Source organism: Caretta caretta, chromosome 2 (genome assembly GCF_965140235.1).
Source record: "Caretta caretta isolate rCarCar2 chromosome 2, rCarCar1.hap1, whole genome shotgun sequence".
In the NCBI taxonomy this organism is placed as follows: Eukaryota; Metazoa; Chordata; order Testudines; family Cheloniidae; genus Caretta; species Caretta caretta.
Window position 1 is genome coordinate 184237107 of NC_134207.1, and position 16996 is coordinate 184254102.

The following is a 16996-nucleotide window of genomic DNA, read 5'->3' on the forward strand; positions in this document are numbered from 1 at the left end:
AAGGCATAGGGGCTATGCTGTCTTGATTTGAAGACATCAAGTGATGGAGTACCTCCCATTTCTCTCGCTAGTGTGTTCCAGGATGAGGGGTGTGTGTGTGTGTGTGTGCGTCGGGGGGGGGGGGGGTAAGTGGGGTAGGGCCTGGGCTGAGGTGGGGAGACTGGGGGAAGTCGGGGAGTAAAAGGATTTGATGAGACCCTGCAGGTTTATGTGCTGGGCGCTGGTTAAGAATCAGAGGAATCCACTCTGATAAACTGGCCGGGCTGGGGAGGGACGAAGGCGGGATGCGGGGGGTGACTACGGGATGCCGAGCTGGGGAAGAGGCAGAAGCTTAGGGGGCGGAGGGTAGTGGGGGGAGAGGGGCGGGGGCAGCGCCCCGGGAGCGGGGCCTCGCCCGCGCCCCTCCCGCCTGGGCTCAGGGGCTGCGCCTCTCGCGCCACCTCCCCCGGGGCCAGCCCCGGCCCCGCCCCGAGCAGGGGGCGGCGCCGCCGCCGCTGCTGCCGAGCGCCCGGACAGCGAGAGCTGCCGCGGCCGCAGCAGCTGCCGGAGCGACCCGCGGGACGATGCCCGCCGCGGCGCCTCCCCCGCTGCACCCCCCAGCGGGGCCCGCGGGCTCCTGCTGCCCCTGCGCCCACCACCCGGGTAAGTGACCCCGCCAGCGCCATTCCCCTTCCAGCCCCCGGGCAGTGACCTCCCCACGGCTCCCGCCCTGCCGGCTCTGGGGCGCGGGGTCCTGCCCCCCATCGCTGCCCCCTTGCCCCCTCTCTGGTGCAGCAGCCCCCAGCTGGTCCTTCGAGATCTGTGGGCTTCTGTTTCGCAAAAGCGGAACAAAATATCATTCCCCCCCCCCCCGCCCATTGGAACCGGGGGACTGGGTCCTGGATCACCCCCATCCTGGCGCAGGGCGCTGACCACCAGGCTGTCGAGCCATTTGCATCTGCCCCAGCCCACGTGGGGGAAGCTTTGATGTTTATCAGTGTGACTGCATTAGGGGAAGGGGGTGAGTGGGTGTGGTGGTGGCAGGTGTGTAGCATTGAGGCCCAGGGCTTTAGTTAGCCAGGTTTCAAAAGAGATTGGACTTTGATAACTGGATATTTTTCTTATCCATATCAGAGTAAATATTACAGTGAAATAAGAGCTTTGGAAGGGATGTAAACAACCCCCCCCCCCAAGATTTGGGGCAGAAGCCAAGCTCTGATTATTGGGGCTTTAGGAGGAAACTTTCCCCAGCCATCAGTGCCTATGGCAGAGTTTTCTCCTCTGAAACAGTTGGGACTATCCACCTTCAGAGAAAGGCTACTGGACTGGATGAACCACGGAGCAGTTTATGGGCAGCAGTTCCTATGTTGCTTTGTGAAAATGCATGTTGAGCCTGATGCCTGCTCTGCTATGACAGGGAAGCCAAGCCCTGCAGGGCAGTTTCCGGGGAGAGTCTGCCTTGGAGAGGATGTAATTGTATTTAGTTTGGTCAGGGACACAACCCAGGCTCTAGGTGTCCCTAAGCCTCTGACTGCCAGAAGCTGGGAATGGGCGACAGGGGATGGATCACTTGATAATCAACCTGTTCTGTTCATTTCCTCTGAAGCACCTTGCATTGGTCACTGGGCTAGATGGACGGTTGTCTGGCCCATTATGGCCATTCTTATGTTCGTCCTCTCCCCACACTCCATGACTATTCTCCTAGTTATTTCTGTAGCTGCTTCCCGCTCCCCAAATCTTGAAAAATATTTTATGGATGCTTTCCCCTTAATACACATAGTACTTTCTCTATGAGTCTCTCTTACGGTTGTGAGGGTTGGGATAAAAAAAGTGTGTCTCAGATTTATAACTGGATGATGTCTCAGAGTAGCTGTAAAGCCAGTGTTGTTGCTCATGAAAGTTTTGTTGTATGCTATTAAGGTAGCAGTTGTACCATGTATGGTGGGGTAAGCAGCTTGATACATCATGTTTTACAAGAACAGTTACAGTATTGTTCTCCTAGTACAAACTTGGGGTGGGGGTATGGTATTCACTTTTGGTGTGTCAAGGGGGAAAGAAGAGAAATATTCGTTACATTTTAAACTTGGAACTATGTAATAGCAAATTATATTAAAGATAAATGACTTCTCACATTGAGGTAAACTTATGAATACCCAGCTGATCAAACTATGATTATAGTTTTTTTTTTTTAAATATTTGCAGGTTGTCTGAAGTTGGTATCTCTTTTCATCTTCCCATTTATACTATGCTCATTACTGAAGTATCTTGAACATGGGATTTTTTGATTCATTTTTTAAGGAAGGAGAAGTGCCCTTATGTGATGTGATAAACAGTAAAAGCCAGTGAGGGGTTTAACTGCAAGGCCTGTGGGAAAATGGTGAAAAAGGCTACTAAAACTTGAGTAATTTTTTGCTGTTTCTTGCAGAAGTATTAGAGGTCAGGTAAACTTACCTTTCCCCAGGCTGTAAGACCATTTAATAGAAGTAATAAATCATGGTTTTAAATTCACAAAGTAAAATTCATGGTTTATTGTTCAAACAGGCATGGGCAGGGTTCCTTTATATTACAATAAGAGCCAAAGAGTAGAAGTTACTTGCGGTTCTGGAAACATTCAACCTCTTGTAGTATTTGCACTATATACATAAGATGAATGCAATCCAGTGGACCGATAAAGAGCAAACAAGCTTTGTGAAATTAATAGCTCTTGTTGTACAGAGATTTAGGTATTGCACAACTGTGTGTTAAAAGTTTAAGGATTGTGTATTAGCCTTCAGTTTTAAGTTGTCTTGGAAGTAACTAAAACTGCAACTTGTAGTTGTACATGCATATCCTCATTTCAAAGGGTGGGGAAGATTGTCACATGCCTTGCATGTCAAAAGCAGATTCTTGGACATAGGGAGTGGAGCTACATGAATAAACACGTGGACAGAGTTCAAGATTCTACTCTAGCATTGAACCCTCTGACTTCACCGATTATTTCAGCTTTAGAAAACAGGAGTTAAATTTGTACATTATAAACAAATGGAATAGATATTTATGGATAAGGTATTCCGTAATTTTCCATTATGGGGTTTCTTGAGATTTCCTCAAGAAAATGTGGCAATAACCACTGAGAGAGAGAGAGAATAGATGGATCATTGGTCTGTTCTGGTAGGGCAATTTTCTGCTCCTCTGGTCACAACACATGGAAGACCCCCCAGATGCTAATGATATTTTTGCCACATAATATACTAAAAGGTTTCTTAAAAACCAAAACAATAAAACCTTCTCTTAGGAAAAGATCTTTTCTTTCTAATGCGTAAACTATATTGTGGGTTATCTCAGAGTTTGCAATATGGTTTAGAACCATAAACTAATTGTTTATTTGGAGTATTTTTGCCACTAACATATAAAATATTTTAAAAACCTACTTAGAAGTTTGTCCAATTCATGACTGTTTTGCTGTACTACAGCTTCTGCTCTGACTTGCTTTTCTGTCTGCCTGGCTGCAATTTTTGATTGTATGTTTCATGCATTCTTTTTCCATGGAGACTAGTCTGGAAAAATTAAATTATTCATAAAATAAATAAAAACAAAGGAATTGAGAAGCAGGTAAGTCAGAGAAAAACCTAAAATATTTCTGGAGCTGAAAAAGTGGGAACCAGGGAGAAGCATTTACAAATTAAAAAATTCCTTTGGTTTGATGGTTTCCAAGGAAATACTTCCTGGCAGCAAAGGAAAGGGGCGAGGGGAAAAAAAAGGAAGGCTAAGTTGGAAAAAATTTAAACATGAACAGTGAATTTCCTAGAACAAATTTAAAATATTAGGGTAATATTCCCTTTCTGAAGTCAATGACCTGGACATCAAAGTACAATGTCCCCCCCCACCCTACCCCCCGCAGCTCCTCTAGGCATCCTTTCCATTTTTCAGTTATTTCCCTTCTCTCCCACTCAGAATGCAGTTTAATTCCTTGAAATATTGGGAGCAATACACTTATGAGAATATATAAGAATAGCCTTCAAGTGATGTAAAATGCGCACGAAATCTTCCTGGTCTAACTTGTCGGATGCATCTGTCATCTGCTCAACAGCTGTTCCATCATTCCCTTCTCAACCCCTGCATTTCTTATCAGTTGAAGCTGTCTTTTCCTTTTCTTGACAGAAAACTCTGACAAATTCCTGACTGATGTCCCTTGTAGTAGACTGGGTGGGGCAGTGTTTGGATCTGCTGATGGGCTAAGAGGCATAGGTTTCCTGAGGGGAAAAAAAAGGTATGGAGGGTTAGGATATTCTTGCAGTCTCCCTGTGTCGTCAGGGGACTGTTCCTTTCCTCCAGTATTGCTTCCTTGAGCTGTGTTCTACCACTGCTTCTTCATCTGCTCCAAGGAATCCTTGGGAATTTCCACTTTTGATTGTTAGGCGAGGCTGATGGGCAAATTCCCTGGTTCTGTCCTCATTCTGATTAGTCCAACACTGTGAGCCCTTGCTGTCTGGCTTGCCACAGGGACAAGCATACATATGGAAAAAGGTGCATAATGATATTTCAGTGGTTCCCTTTCCTTATCTTCCAGCAGTTTTAGGTGTAATCAGATGGGATTCTACTACTGTTACCACCCTCAGGCTTTGCCTTGATTGTAACTAAAATATTTGACAACTTTTGACGTCTGGGCACTACTGTGAAATTAGCATCTCATTTAGGATATTATTGTGCTCCTTCTGTAGGCAAAGTGAGTTGGATCAGCCTATTGAAGAGCTGAAGATTTAGCGAGGGCAAGATGCAAGTCTGCCACTGCTGCTCTTCAAAGTGTATTGCTCCCAGAAAAATAGATGGGTGGGCTGGAAAATATGCTATACACACTTAAATAAGTAATTTTCCTTTTTTATATTTTCTTAATTGATTCTAGTATGCACTTGAAGCTTCCATAACACTTGGAAGTTGTTAAGTTACCTAGAAGTAATTTGCTTTCATTGCAAATGAAAATCAGATACATTTCCCTGCTTCTCTCCGTTCCTAATGTAATTTACTCAGTCTAATTATTACAAGAATGCAAAACAATTACCTGTGTTAAGTAGTCCTAGAGGAAGCTTCCAGTAATCGTGTTGAAAACACGATCTCCCACTCAATTAGTATTTGCCTGCTTGAAAAAAAATTGAAATTAGTCATTTTTGTCCCATCCTAAACAATGAAGTTAATAGAAATGTTTAGCAATTAATGGCTGTCGTTATACTTTTAAATATAATTAGCACTGGCTGACAGTTCGCTTTGCAGAAGACACGTTCTTTCACAACTGTTCCAAAGCAACTGTCTATTTTTTAAATGGTCATGTCGCTATTGGTGTGGTTCTACTCTTAAAAAGAGATTGTGTAATACTGACTTTAAGGGCATCCCATGTTTGTGTCTGAGGACAGGTATCCACCACAGAACTTTGTTGGCATAGCTATATTGGTCAGGGTTTGAAAAAAACCACCCATCCTCACCAAGATAACTATTCTGTGTAGGTGCAACTATGCTGTCAGAAGAGTGCTTTTACTGACTTAGCTAATGTCCGCAAAAAAATTGCTTTTGTTGGCATACGTTGCATCTACACTAGGTGGCTCTGCTGGTGTTACTATACTGGTATAGCTGTATCAGCAAAGCCTGTGTAGTATACATTAGCTCTGAGTGACTCTGTATCAGGTTTGCTTAGTTTACAAGTAAAATGATCGTCTATCTAATTGCCAATTCTGCAAACTAAACATGGCATCTGACAGTCAAGTGGGGCCTTTATTTCCTTATGCAACATCATCACAAGTAATAAAGGTTCTGCAGGCCTGATTATGCCCTTAGTTGACACTGTGCATACTCTTTGTTTTCACTGAATTTGCTCAAGAGTAACTGAATCATTCTCTGTGTGGATGAAATGGAATCCAGAAAAATACATTTGGGGAGCAGATCTGATGAGTCAGAAGTGCCATTCTTTAAACCTTGTTTTGGTGTAGAACTTTAATTTATTTTTGACATTTTGAGGTGTAGTAGCTTAAAAAAGAGGCATTAGGAAATCTCTTTAAACATTTTACTGACTTACATTTTGTAAAGATGTGATGCACTGTACACATAAATAAAACAGTCATTTGGAGTCTAGTTCAAAGCTATTAAGTTATGACTTTGCATCAAACATTAAAAAGAAAATTCTGCAACTGCTCACTTATTTTTGTGTTTTTATTTTAAATGGTAGCTTGTATGTTTTACTCATAATGATGCACTTGCCTGGCAAGCTCTAAGTGCATCTGTGGTCTGGCATTGTTCATTGTTTTTTTAAATAAGTGGGGAGTGGAGTTGCCTAATGGACTGTTTGAATAATTCTCTACCTACCTAAACTCAATAAAAACCTTGAGTTCAAAAAACAAAACAGGAAACCAAACACTGTGAAACTAAAGAGACTCCCTCCCAACAATTGTCTCAGCACCATTGGGGCAAAAGCCTGACTAATAAATGGGGTTATGGTACCTTTGCAGTTACTGTGCTGGCTGAGCCTCAAACATGTGTAACATATCACAGCCCCTCGAGGGTGTGCCCCTCCCAGACGGAAAGGACCCATGTTTCGAGAAGTAGAAGGTGTGCATGCTTTTGAGTCTGCAGCGCCAGCAGCAGGAGAGGAGATTTCTCTGTAACCCCTTCCAGTAATAAAGAGATGTTCTTTTGTTTGTTGAGCTCTCGCCTGTGTCATCATTTTGGGGAGTATACCTGCTTGTGCTAACCCACCAATAAATGCTACAATTAAGAGACTGTGAGGTCATGCAAAACCCATTGGCCTGGAGCGGCGAACTGCGGCTAGTGGGAGCTGCTGTCGACTGAACCTGCAGACGCGGCAGGTAAACAAACTGGCCCAGCCCGCCAAGGGGCTTACCCTGGTGGGCCGCATGCCAGAGATTGCCGATCCCGGATCTGGGGATTCCTCAGCAGTGATCTGATCTCTGGCCGGGCTCCATCAGGCAGTGCACGCAGGCAGCCTTGCTGGCAGAATTCAGAGTGGAAGCTGATTTTTCCTTTCCTGCCACAGGATATGTGGATCATGGATCAACAAACATGAGATGCTGAGGATTATGGGAAAGTGTGATAAGCAGACCTTATGGTGTCTCAGTGGTTCTGGATAACAACTTCCAATGGCACAGTGTCCTATGTCACTGGGCCCAAGGACAGGAGTGAGCCATCTGTTCTGTCTACAAGGTTGGGCATTGCCATTGGCTGCACTGGCATCTATGAAGTTGTCCACAATCCTGGAGTCTGTGAGTACCCATTGCAGGGGAACTTATTGAGACCTGCTTGGGATGTAGAAGCGGATCTGAACTTGGAGGTGTAATGAGGGCTTGACGTGCCTTGGGCATGTTTCAGTAAGGGGATGAGTGGCTCGGGGCCCACGCAGACCAGCCCCCTTTAGTGGGCCAGGGTTTGGTCGTTCCCTGAATTTTGCCTGACTGTGGTTCTTGACAGGTAACCGGCAACTAACTGTGTGGCCAGTTCCCCACAGTAGGAACAAAAATCGTGGCAGTGATGGCATTCTCTTTCCTTGGGAGTCACATGGCTCTGGGACTGGGCCAACGACCAAGTATTGCCTGGGATGTGGCACGAACCCCTTCCTTTCTTCACATTGCTCACGCGGTCTGTTGTCGATGAGTATGGCCTGAAGTGGATGACATAGGAGGCGACTTGTCAGAGTTTTCGCAGGGCCACCTTAGCTGAGCAAGTGCAGAGGGGGTTGTCAAAAACAATGCAAAAATGCTTCCGCTCAATGTCTTGCATTCCTTCTTGGCTCTTCCTTGCAAGATCGTGGTTTCAGTATTTATGCCTTTGCAGTGCTTTTCCCTGCAGCAAAATGAGGTATCATGTCACAGTTTCACTGGGATGAATATTTTAAAAGCAGTATTACAAAGCGACTTTAAATAGTAAGAAGCCATATAATAGTTAGCCGTGGCTTCACTGTTTGTGAATATCATTTTTATTAGGTCGACACTTTAAGTACAGAACCCCTTGGAATAATTATAAAGAAGAATAGTCATAACATAGTACAATCTAAGGCCCTGATCCTACACACACACACACATGCATACAAGAAGTCTCCTTAAAGTTAGTCGAACTACTCGCACAAGTAAAGTTACACACATGCTTAAGCCTTTGCGGAACTGGCATTTTATGAGATATTGATTTGCGTTCGTCACAGCACAAACACAACAATTTTATTGTAGGAGCAGAAGAAGTATCTCATACAAAGAGCATTCCTATTAGATAATAAAATCTCTTCAGCAAAGGATAGCGAGGGACCTGTGGAGGCAATCTAAAGCTCGACAATCTTTTGCTTCATTTATCTAAGCATCCACAATTCCTATTTCAAAGCAGGTGAAACAATGGAGAACATTAGGGTAAAAATAATCTTAACTTGAATCCAAAACATTTCATCAAATAAGTTTTAAAAAGAGTGAAATCAACATTTTTTGTCCTTTCAGTTTCTGGTGATGGGGACGGTGGCATCAGAATGTAAGCTTTTTCTTGCTGGATCAAATAAAGGAGCTAGGAATTTGAGTATCCACTTCCTTTACTGACTGAATCTCAACAAGGAGAAAGATTATGTTGTTATTCAACTCTTATTTAAAGCAGAGCTACAAAATGATATCTGAATGCAAATGATCAGTGGCCCCGCTACATGGTCAGATGAGAGATTTATGGTCAGTTTATATATCCGAAGAGGACTCTAAAAATAAATGACTTCAATTCTTTTATTTCTAAAGATAGTAGATCAATGGTCCCAACAGTACTAGAACTATAGTATTTGAAGAACTACATTGTTCCAGGGATGACACAGATCACTGCATATATGGTTATCTGAAAGCAACTGATGGCAGAGATTATCTCTTAAGTATGCATACTTGATCTGCACTCAGTTCAGAGCAGTCCTTTAAATGTCATGGTTTCCTTAGGTAATTCACACAGGTTACTAGTGTGCATCAGCTGTTATCTGTAGGATGTAATCTGAATCTTGCAGAACTATACTGCCTTGATCTCCTGTTCCTTATTGTAAATTATTAACTCTTGCAACTTGCAAGGCTAATATATACGAGAGAGTAGGAAAGGGGCACAAAGAGGGAAGGCACAATATAACAAGTTTCCTGAACGTATTAAATTAGTCAGATGTAAATACAATGTGATCACAGGCATCCTTTTACAGTAAGTAAATTTTACATAGGTATTGTTTACGCAGTCACTACAACTGGAAACACTAGCCTATTCGTCTTGGACAAGTTTTGTTCAAATGTATAGCATGTCCGTTGCAAAGATTATTCTTAAAAGCCAGATATTTGATTACAGGTTGGGACTGGAAGAGAGGGGGAGCTGGGTGGCGGCTGCGGGTGGATTTGGTGGGGAGGCTGACACTGGCAGCTAGGGGGCAGGAACTAGTTGGGCATGGTGACTGGGACAAGGGGCTGGTGGGGAAAACTGGTGAGGAGACTGGGAATCAGTTGGCTGAGGGGGGGAATACTGAAACAATATTTTTGTGCTTTTTCACTTGAATGTCAATTTCCATCCAAATAGAATTCAACACAAATCTTAAGTAAAAAATTAGCCATCTTGTAAACGAGAAAAACACCATTTTCTAACCTAAAAATGTAAAAAATTAAAAATCTGTATGTTAAGTTATATAATTGCTTAAATACATGTGAACAGATATAGTGGCTTCCTGCTTAGCAAAAAGTAGTACCAAATACAGTGTAAATCCTATATTTAGTTGCAAATCAACATGATTTAATGATTACCAACCTATAAGAATAAACTTTTCTTTAAGAAAATAACTAAAAAGTACAAATGGAAACCAAAATATAAATTAAGGTTTCCTGTTTGCTAATTTAAATCATGATTAAAATTGGTGATTTAAATCACTTCAATTTTAATCAATCCATCCATCCTGTCTCCTTGTAGATAGTTATTTATGTTAGTTATTTATTTATTTGGATAGTCACCACTGTTTATATATATTTTTCTTCCTACATGTGTCTACATCTCCCAACCCCCCCGAACTGCATACCTTTTACATGTCTTTTTGCAGAACTTCATGGCCCCCTGTGCTCAGCTTGGCTTACCCCAATACTGATTCTCCCCAGCTTTGCTCCCTTCCCATGTTTGCCAACAGCATCAATCCTCAACATCCTTCTGTCACATTCGGATTTTACATGTGGATATGTATTGACATTTGTATATGTCCATGGTGATACATATAAAGATAGATTCATATCAGCATTTACAAGGAGTAATGGTCTCAAGTTGTAGTGGGGGAGGTTTAGGTTGGATATTAGGAAAAAATTTTTCACTAGGAGGGTGGTGAAGCACTGGAATGCGTTACCTAGGGCCGTGGTGGAATCTCCTTCCTTTGAGGTTTTTAAGGTCAGGCTTGACAAAGCCCTGGCTGGGATGATTTAGTTGGGGATCGGTCCTGCTTTGAGCAGGGGGTTGGACTAGATGACCTCCTGAGGTCCCTTCCAACCCTGATGTTCTATGATTCTAAGGACCTTGTAGCTCCCGCCCCCCCCCCCACCACCCCACTTATGGGTCACAATAAATATGGAAAGAAGAAATGCATTTTCTCTCCGTTGGCTTTCCATGACTTCAACATATCTCCCACAAAAACGGTTTGGGTGCTTATTCCATACTTTATTTCTTTGCATCTAGTACAAGTATAGGGACAAGAATGAGTTTAAATTCTGGATTTCATGATTTTTGCACTTTGCATATTGTTTGGCTCTGTGTTCTCTTCTGCACATTCACACTAGAGTGCATATATACTATGCTATGACGTTGCTCAGAACATTTCTTTTAGTGTTACCAGTTTCAGGAACTTCCAAGGTGGAAGCTGCTTACATTTTTTATTTTCCTAGTTACATGCTTTTATTTGTTGTTTTAATCACAAACTGGAATAGCACATGTAGACTCTTCAGCTTTTGATGGTTTTGTTTGACAGAATTCCCAGCACAGATGAACCATTCATTCCAGCCCTATCATTAGTATTATTTATACGATGCCATAAATGTGCATAGCACTCTACAGACAAAATTTCAGTGTCCTTGACTTGAGGAACTTGCAAGAATATATGGCGGGAGGGTAGAGGGATGAGGGAACACACCTTATGGGTATTTTAGGTTAGTGATGCATGCTTCTTGAAGGTTTTATTGTTATTATTTTAAATACATTGACTTTGAGGGAAGATTAGGGTAAGAAGCATGCTTGAAGGAGAGACATAATGGAGGACAGGGTGGAAGCATGCTAGGCAGAGTCAAGAAGAGGGTTACAGACATGGGTGATTGCCTCGAAGAAGGTCTAGAGAGTGGGAAAAGATAAGGGGGTGGTTGTGGTCAGGCAAGCTGCAGGGAAGGAATGAAGGGTGGTGAGGGAGGTAGTGGGGGAAAAAAGGGTAGGAGAGAGCTGATTTGTGCAGGGCCTTGCAAGTGAGAACAAGGAGTTGAATTTGATATAGAATGTGAGCAGAAGACAATGAAAGTATCTGAAGAGGGGCTGGGCATCATCCCAGCGGTGGGGATGTTAGAAAAGCTTCACAGCTGCATTCTGGTTGGAATGTGGGGGAGGAAGAAAAGAGTCAGGGAGGCCAAAAAAGGGGAGTTTACAGTAGTCAAGGGAGGTGGAACCAGGTCTGCACAAGAGTTTTGCCATAAGGAATGGATGGATGTTGCAAAGGGAAAAAACAGCAGGATTTAGGAATAATATCAATTGAAGAGGAAGAGAGGAGTAAAAACCAGCACTGAAGTTGCAGTCTGAGGGACAAGTAAAGATGGTGGAGTTACCAACAGAGATGGAGGAAGAGGATAAGAGCCCTCTATGGAGTTGTCCTGTTGTTGATATGTAACATTAATGTTAGCAAATATATTTGGCATAACTTGGAAACTTCCATTTAAAAATATCATATCTAATTATCTCCTAAATGCCTGGCTTCAGCTTGGTGGGAGTTCAAACTGGAAAGTCTTTGTTAAAATAACAATCAGTCAACAACCTAACCAAGGGATTTTAATAAATGGGTATTTTTGCAGACACTTATAGCAGAACAGGTGGGAAGCCAGAGAATGATGATCTGTAGAGAAGTTAATTCTCACTGCAGCATTGTGTTCATACTGCAAGAGGATAATGTGCTGTATCACTTTGTCTTGCATTGTTTCCATATAGTGAGGTAACATTTTGACAGTGGCAGATGCCTGTGCGCACAGGAAGTGTGGACATACAGATGTGCATGAAATTCAGAACTTTATCACTTCCTAGAAACCAGCATGGTTTAGACTTCATTTATAGGAGAGCATCAGTCCTTTTTCTGTCTCTTATTTCAGAGAACTAATATATTATCTGAGTTACATACATTCATAGTAGGCTTCCGTTCTGGATAAAATATAAATACATACGGCTGAAGAGTTTGTAGAGCACATTGACCTTTCAATAACCAGGACATCATCATGCTTATAAAATGAAGACAAAAATAACTCTCTCCAGTACACCATTGGGCATTAGTAGTGCATAGCACTTACATAACGCTTTACAGCAGCCTGAAAGACATTAATACTTCTTCACAACACTCCTGCCGAGGAGAAATAGCCTCTCATTTTACAGATGGAGAAGATGATGAGACAGAAAGCTAAGTGACTTGCTGAAACCATCATTGCTGAGCCACAATTATAGCTGAGAAACTTCTTTTTTTCTTTTCTTTTCACATTGCCTCTCAGATGGGCCGTTTTAGGGAAAACGGAGGATGCTGAAATACTGTCCATTTAAGAATGGCTCTCCCTTTTACCCAAGGTTTAGGAAAGGAGTCATGTTCTCCTTCACTTACTCTGAGTTAATGCAAGGAACAAATAAAGATACATAGTTTAACACATTGAAGATGATGGTCCCAAAGATGAAAAGCAAAACACTATAGCAGAAGTCCCGACCCCTGGCAGGTGTTCCCTGCAGGACTGAAGCCCTGAGGCCCCCCTCCCCACTGGGCAGAAGCCCCTATCACCCCACCCCACTTCAAGGCAGAGGTTTTGAGCTTTCCCCCGAGTCTGGTAGGTGGAGAATGTGTGTGTGTGCGGGGGGGCTCCACGAGCCGCACTTTAATGGTAAAAGAGCTGCATGTGGCTCGCCAGCCACAGTTTGGCCACCCCTGCACTATAGGTTTGAAACCTGCAAGGTGCTAAACACTCTGACCTTGACCCATTGAAGTCAATGGGACTATTCCTCTGCAGTTAGACAAAGGTTGAAGTGCCTTGCTGGCTGGGGTCACAATGCTCAGCACTTGAAGACTGGAGCCCTGAATGCTGCAGAAAAAAACGGAGATTTGAGAGAAAGGTAAAGAAGGATGTTTGAAACATTGTGTCTAAAGGATGGAACCATCTGGACGACTGAAAAGATTGGATACTGGACTTTCTATCTTCATTGTTCAGTAATTGTTATAGCTCCCATTTAACGTCTGATCCTTTTGGCTACAAATATGTTGAATAGGCCATGCGATAGGGTGCTCAGAGGGCTGGGTGTCGCACCCAGCTTCTGGCCTCTCTCTGTCAGGGTGGTAGAGGTGCCCGTTTCTGACCCTAAGCCAGGAATCTTTTGTTCTCCATCCACATCTAGGCCTCAGCCCTTAAAGGGGCTTGTTATGGGGATTTTATTTTTTATGGAGTCCCCTACACCGAACCTATGTAGGTATTTATAGGGTCGCCACTACTATGGTATCTGAATGAGTGTACGTAGCACTTTACAACCACATAAAAATAAGATCTTCGCTCTGAAAAGTTTACATTCCAGTTGAGACAGACAAATATGAAACACAGGCAAACATTTCAGAAAATGATCTTTTTTTAAAAGACAAGTAACCATAACTCACTATTTCCTTGGTTTCTAATATTTGGTTTGGGAGGTTTTTTTCTCTCTAAAATTCATGAAAGATCTTGTTTACTGAAAACACTGCGACCACACTTGAAAGGTTTCCACGTAGGATTTCAGTACAGAGTGAGTATACCCTTGTCTGGAAGAGGCCTTCAGAACCATACCAAATACCAGGTTGTAAGTGATTATTCTGAGTTCTTAAAGATATATTTTTATGAATTTTGATGATATATTTCTCAGCGATATATCATGATGGAGTATACATGTTAAATGGTATGTTGCTTCAAATGATAAAATGTAACTATTTTTATTATCATTTGATGTTATTTAGAACCACAAAGTAATAATTTTATACTACTGTAGTTTTACAAGCAATTAGTGCAAAACTCTGTTTATAGAAGAGTAGAATGCAAATTTCATTTGTTTCAATATATTACATAGGAAAATTCCAGTTTGCCATTCTTGTTAGAATGAAGTGTGAGAGAGTGTGTGTTTGTGGTGAAACCCTTACCACAAAAATGAAAATACTGTTGGAGATGCAAGTATATACTGCCTTCTATCAAAGGATTTCAAAGCACTTCAACAATATTTAATGAATTTAGCTTTACTTCCAGAAGTTATATATACTGATGTGTAGAAAATTGTTAACTGGAAATTTCCTCTGATGGAAAATGAATAATCTGCATTCTCTATATTTGTTGCAGGACACCGAGGCTTGTTTGACCACACTTTAAACAGCATAAGCTCAAGGATAACACAAAGGAGACTACAAGGGACTTGTCCACCCATCGGTCGTGGAAATTTTGGAAAACCTTTCTTTGGTGCAAACAGTTATAGTTCCCCATTTTTAAACCCCCGGAATGGTTTTCACACTATCCATTCAGAGAATAGCCCTGTAAAGCCGAGGATTGTTACAGTGGTGAAACCAAGTGGACACACACTCAGGAAGATCACATTGCTTCTGAACAGGCGATCTGTCCAGACTTTTGAACAGCTGATGGCTGATATTTCAGAAGCTCTGGGATTTCCACGTTGGAAAAACGATCGTGTGAGAAAACTTTACAACCTGAAAGGCAGAGAAATAAGAAGTGTTTCTGATTTCTTCAGAGACGGTGATGCATTCATTGCTATGGGAAGGGAGCAGCTGACTTTGAAGAACCTTGAAGTGGTAATGCAAGAACTTTATCCCAGTAGCCCATATGCTCTTGGTATAATTCAACAAAACTTGGAACAGTCCCAAAAACTTAAGAGCAGGCTGTGTGACAAAGCTGTGGATAGTGGCTTTGAGACAGAGATTGCCAAGAATGGCAATGATGCCATATCTTCCCAACTAGTAGCCAGGCATGAAGGAGAAATTCAACCTAAGACCAGGCAAGAAGAAAAGGTGAGGGCCAAAAAAAAATGGGGCAGAGAGAGTTGGGGCAGAGAGCAAGATGTGAAGCCATCTAGACAAGCCAGAGAAGGAGAAAGGTACTTTAATCAAGAGAAAAGTCTTGAGAATGAAACAGAAAAGAGTTCAGATGAGATAATGAGATGTGAGAAGTGTCAAAGAGAGAGACAGCTCAGGCAAAAACTACAAAGGGAAAGGCAGGCTGATGTTTCATTTGAGAGCAGAGACCTGAATGTGGGAATGTGTCAGAGATATAATTTAGAAAGGAATGTAAAAATAAGGAATTGTAGGAAGTCTTCAGAAAACTCCTTAGAAGGTGAGGAAGTTGAACGGAAGGATACTGGCTGTAGAAAAAGCTGGAAACCCTTACAAAGGAGTGTTAATGAAGAGCTAGAAAACCAAAAAAGGAGTTTGGAGAAGGAAAGGAATCCAGAAAGGCATGAGAATCATGACAAAGAGTTAGTAAAGATTAAGAAAAATACTATGGAAGCTCTGCAGGTGGCTCCTGAAGCAAAGAAAGAGAATAGAAGCAGTTCCAGAAGTAATCAAAGTTGTTGGTTAATGAAGGACTGTCAAGGAGATGCAGGGAAGCCTATAAAAGCAAAGGGAGAGGGCAAAGAGGTGCGGAAGGCAAAAGAGGAAGGTGCTGGAGGGGAAGAGAATGTAGTGCATGGAGAGAATGAATTGACAAGGATGAAAAAGATGGGAGTACATAAAGCTAACAAAGATGAAAAAAAGCCACAAGAATTTGAAAGCACGAGGCTGAGGCGAAATGTCCATACTAGAGCTGATGTGGAGAGCTATTATGAGATAGGCAGAACCATTGGGGATGGGAACTTTGCTATTGTGAAAGAGTGCCGGTGCTGCAACACCAATGAGAACTATGCCATGAAAATTGTTGATAAGTCCAAGCTGAAGGGGAAGGAGGACATGATGGAAAATGAGATTTTGATCATTAAGAGCCTTTCTCATCCCAACATAGTGAGCTTGATTGAGGTGTATGAAACTGAGGCTGAGATCTACCTAATCCTGGAGTATGTCCCAGGAGGGGACCTATTTGATGCAATCATAGAGAGCATAAAGTTCACTGAGCACGATGCTGCTCTCATGATAACTGATCTGTGTGAGGCTCTAGTTTATATTCATGGCAAGAACATTGTCCACAGAGATCTGAAACCAGAAAATCTTCTGGTAAGTACTGAAGTTTAGTATGTTGCATCTGTCCAGAAATTATTGTGGGTTTTTTTTTGTTTTTTGTTGTTTTTTTTTGTGTGGGTGGAGAGTTGTAGATATGTAGTTTTTTTGAACTTTTAAACAAGTACAGTACAGAAAAAATCCAGTAGTAAGGAAAAGATACACACTGTACTGTTATCATTTTCAAAGAAATACATGTACAAAGGTGAAGAGCAATCAGTATTATAGTTTCCTTAGCACAAATACAGAGAGGCCTACCATATAGTGTAGATGCCTGCAATTGTGCACCTAACTAATTGTGCCCTGACTTTCAGGGATGCTGAATGTTTGCAGTTTTTCTGAAAATCAGGCCTCTTATTTAGGGACACATTTTTAGGCACAGAAGCTCAAACATTTTGCCTGAAGTGTACTCTGAATCATAAAACATTTCACATGTGAACCAAAAATTATTAAATAATGCCCATTCAACCTGTTAATTTGAAGGTCACTTTCTCCATTGCAGCTATATCGTTCAGTCCAGCACTCCAGTCCTCTATTGGAAATTGTATGGTTATTTCTAACGTTGTA

At 42.1% G+C, this 16996-nt stretch overlaps 1 protein-coding gene across 1 annotated transcript in view; it reads left to right on the forward strand.

Annotated features, from left to right (window-relative positions):
* The first annotated feature begins 516 nt into the window (after nt 1–516).
* The window catches only part of DCLK3 (doublecortin like kinase 3), a 32131-nt gene continuing 15651 nt past the window's right edge, over nt 517–16996 (forward strand). The window contains exons 1-2 of the mRNA XM_048838986.2: nt 517–642; nt 14550–16426. Coding sequence (XP_048694943.1) covers nt 564–642; nt 14550–16426 — 1956 coding nt within the window. The 5' untranslated portion in view covers nt 517–563. The remainder of the gene's footprint in view (nt 643–14549; nt 16427–16996) is intronic.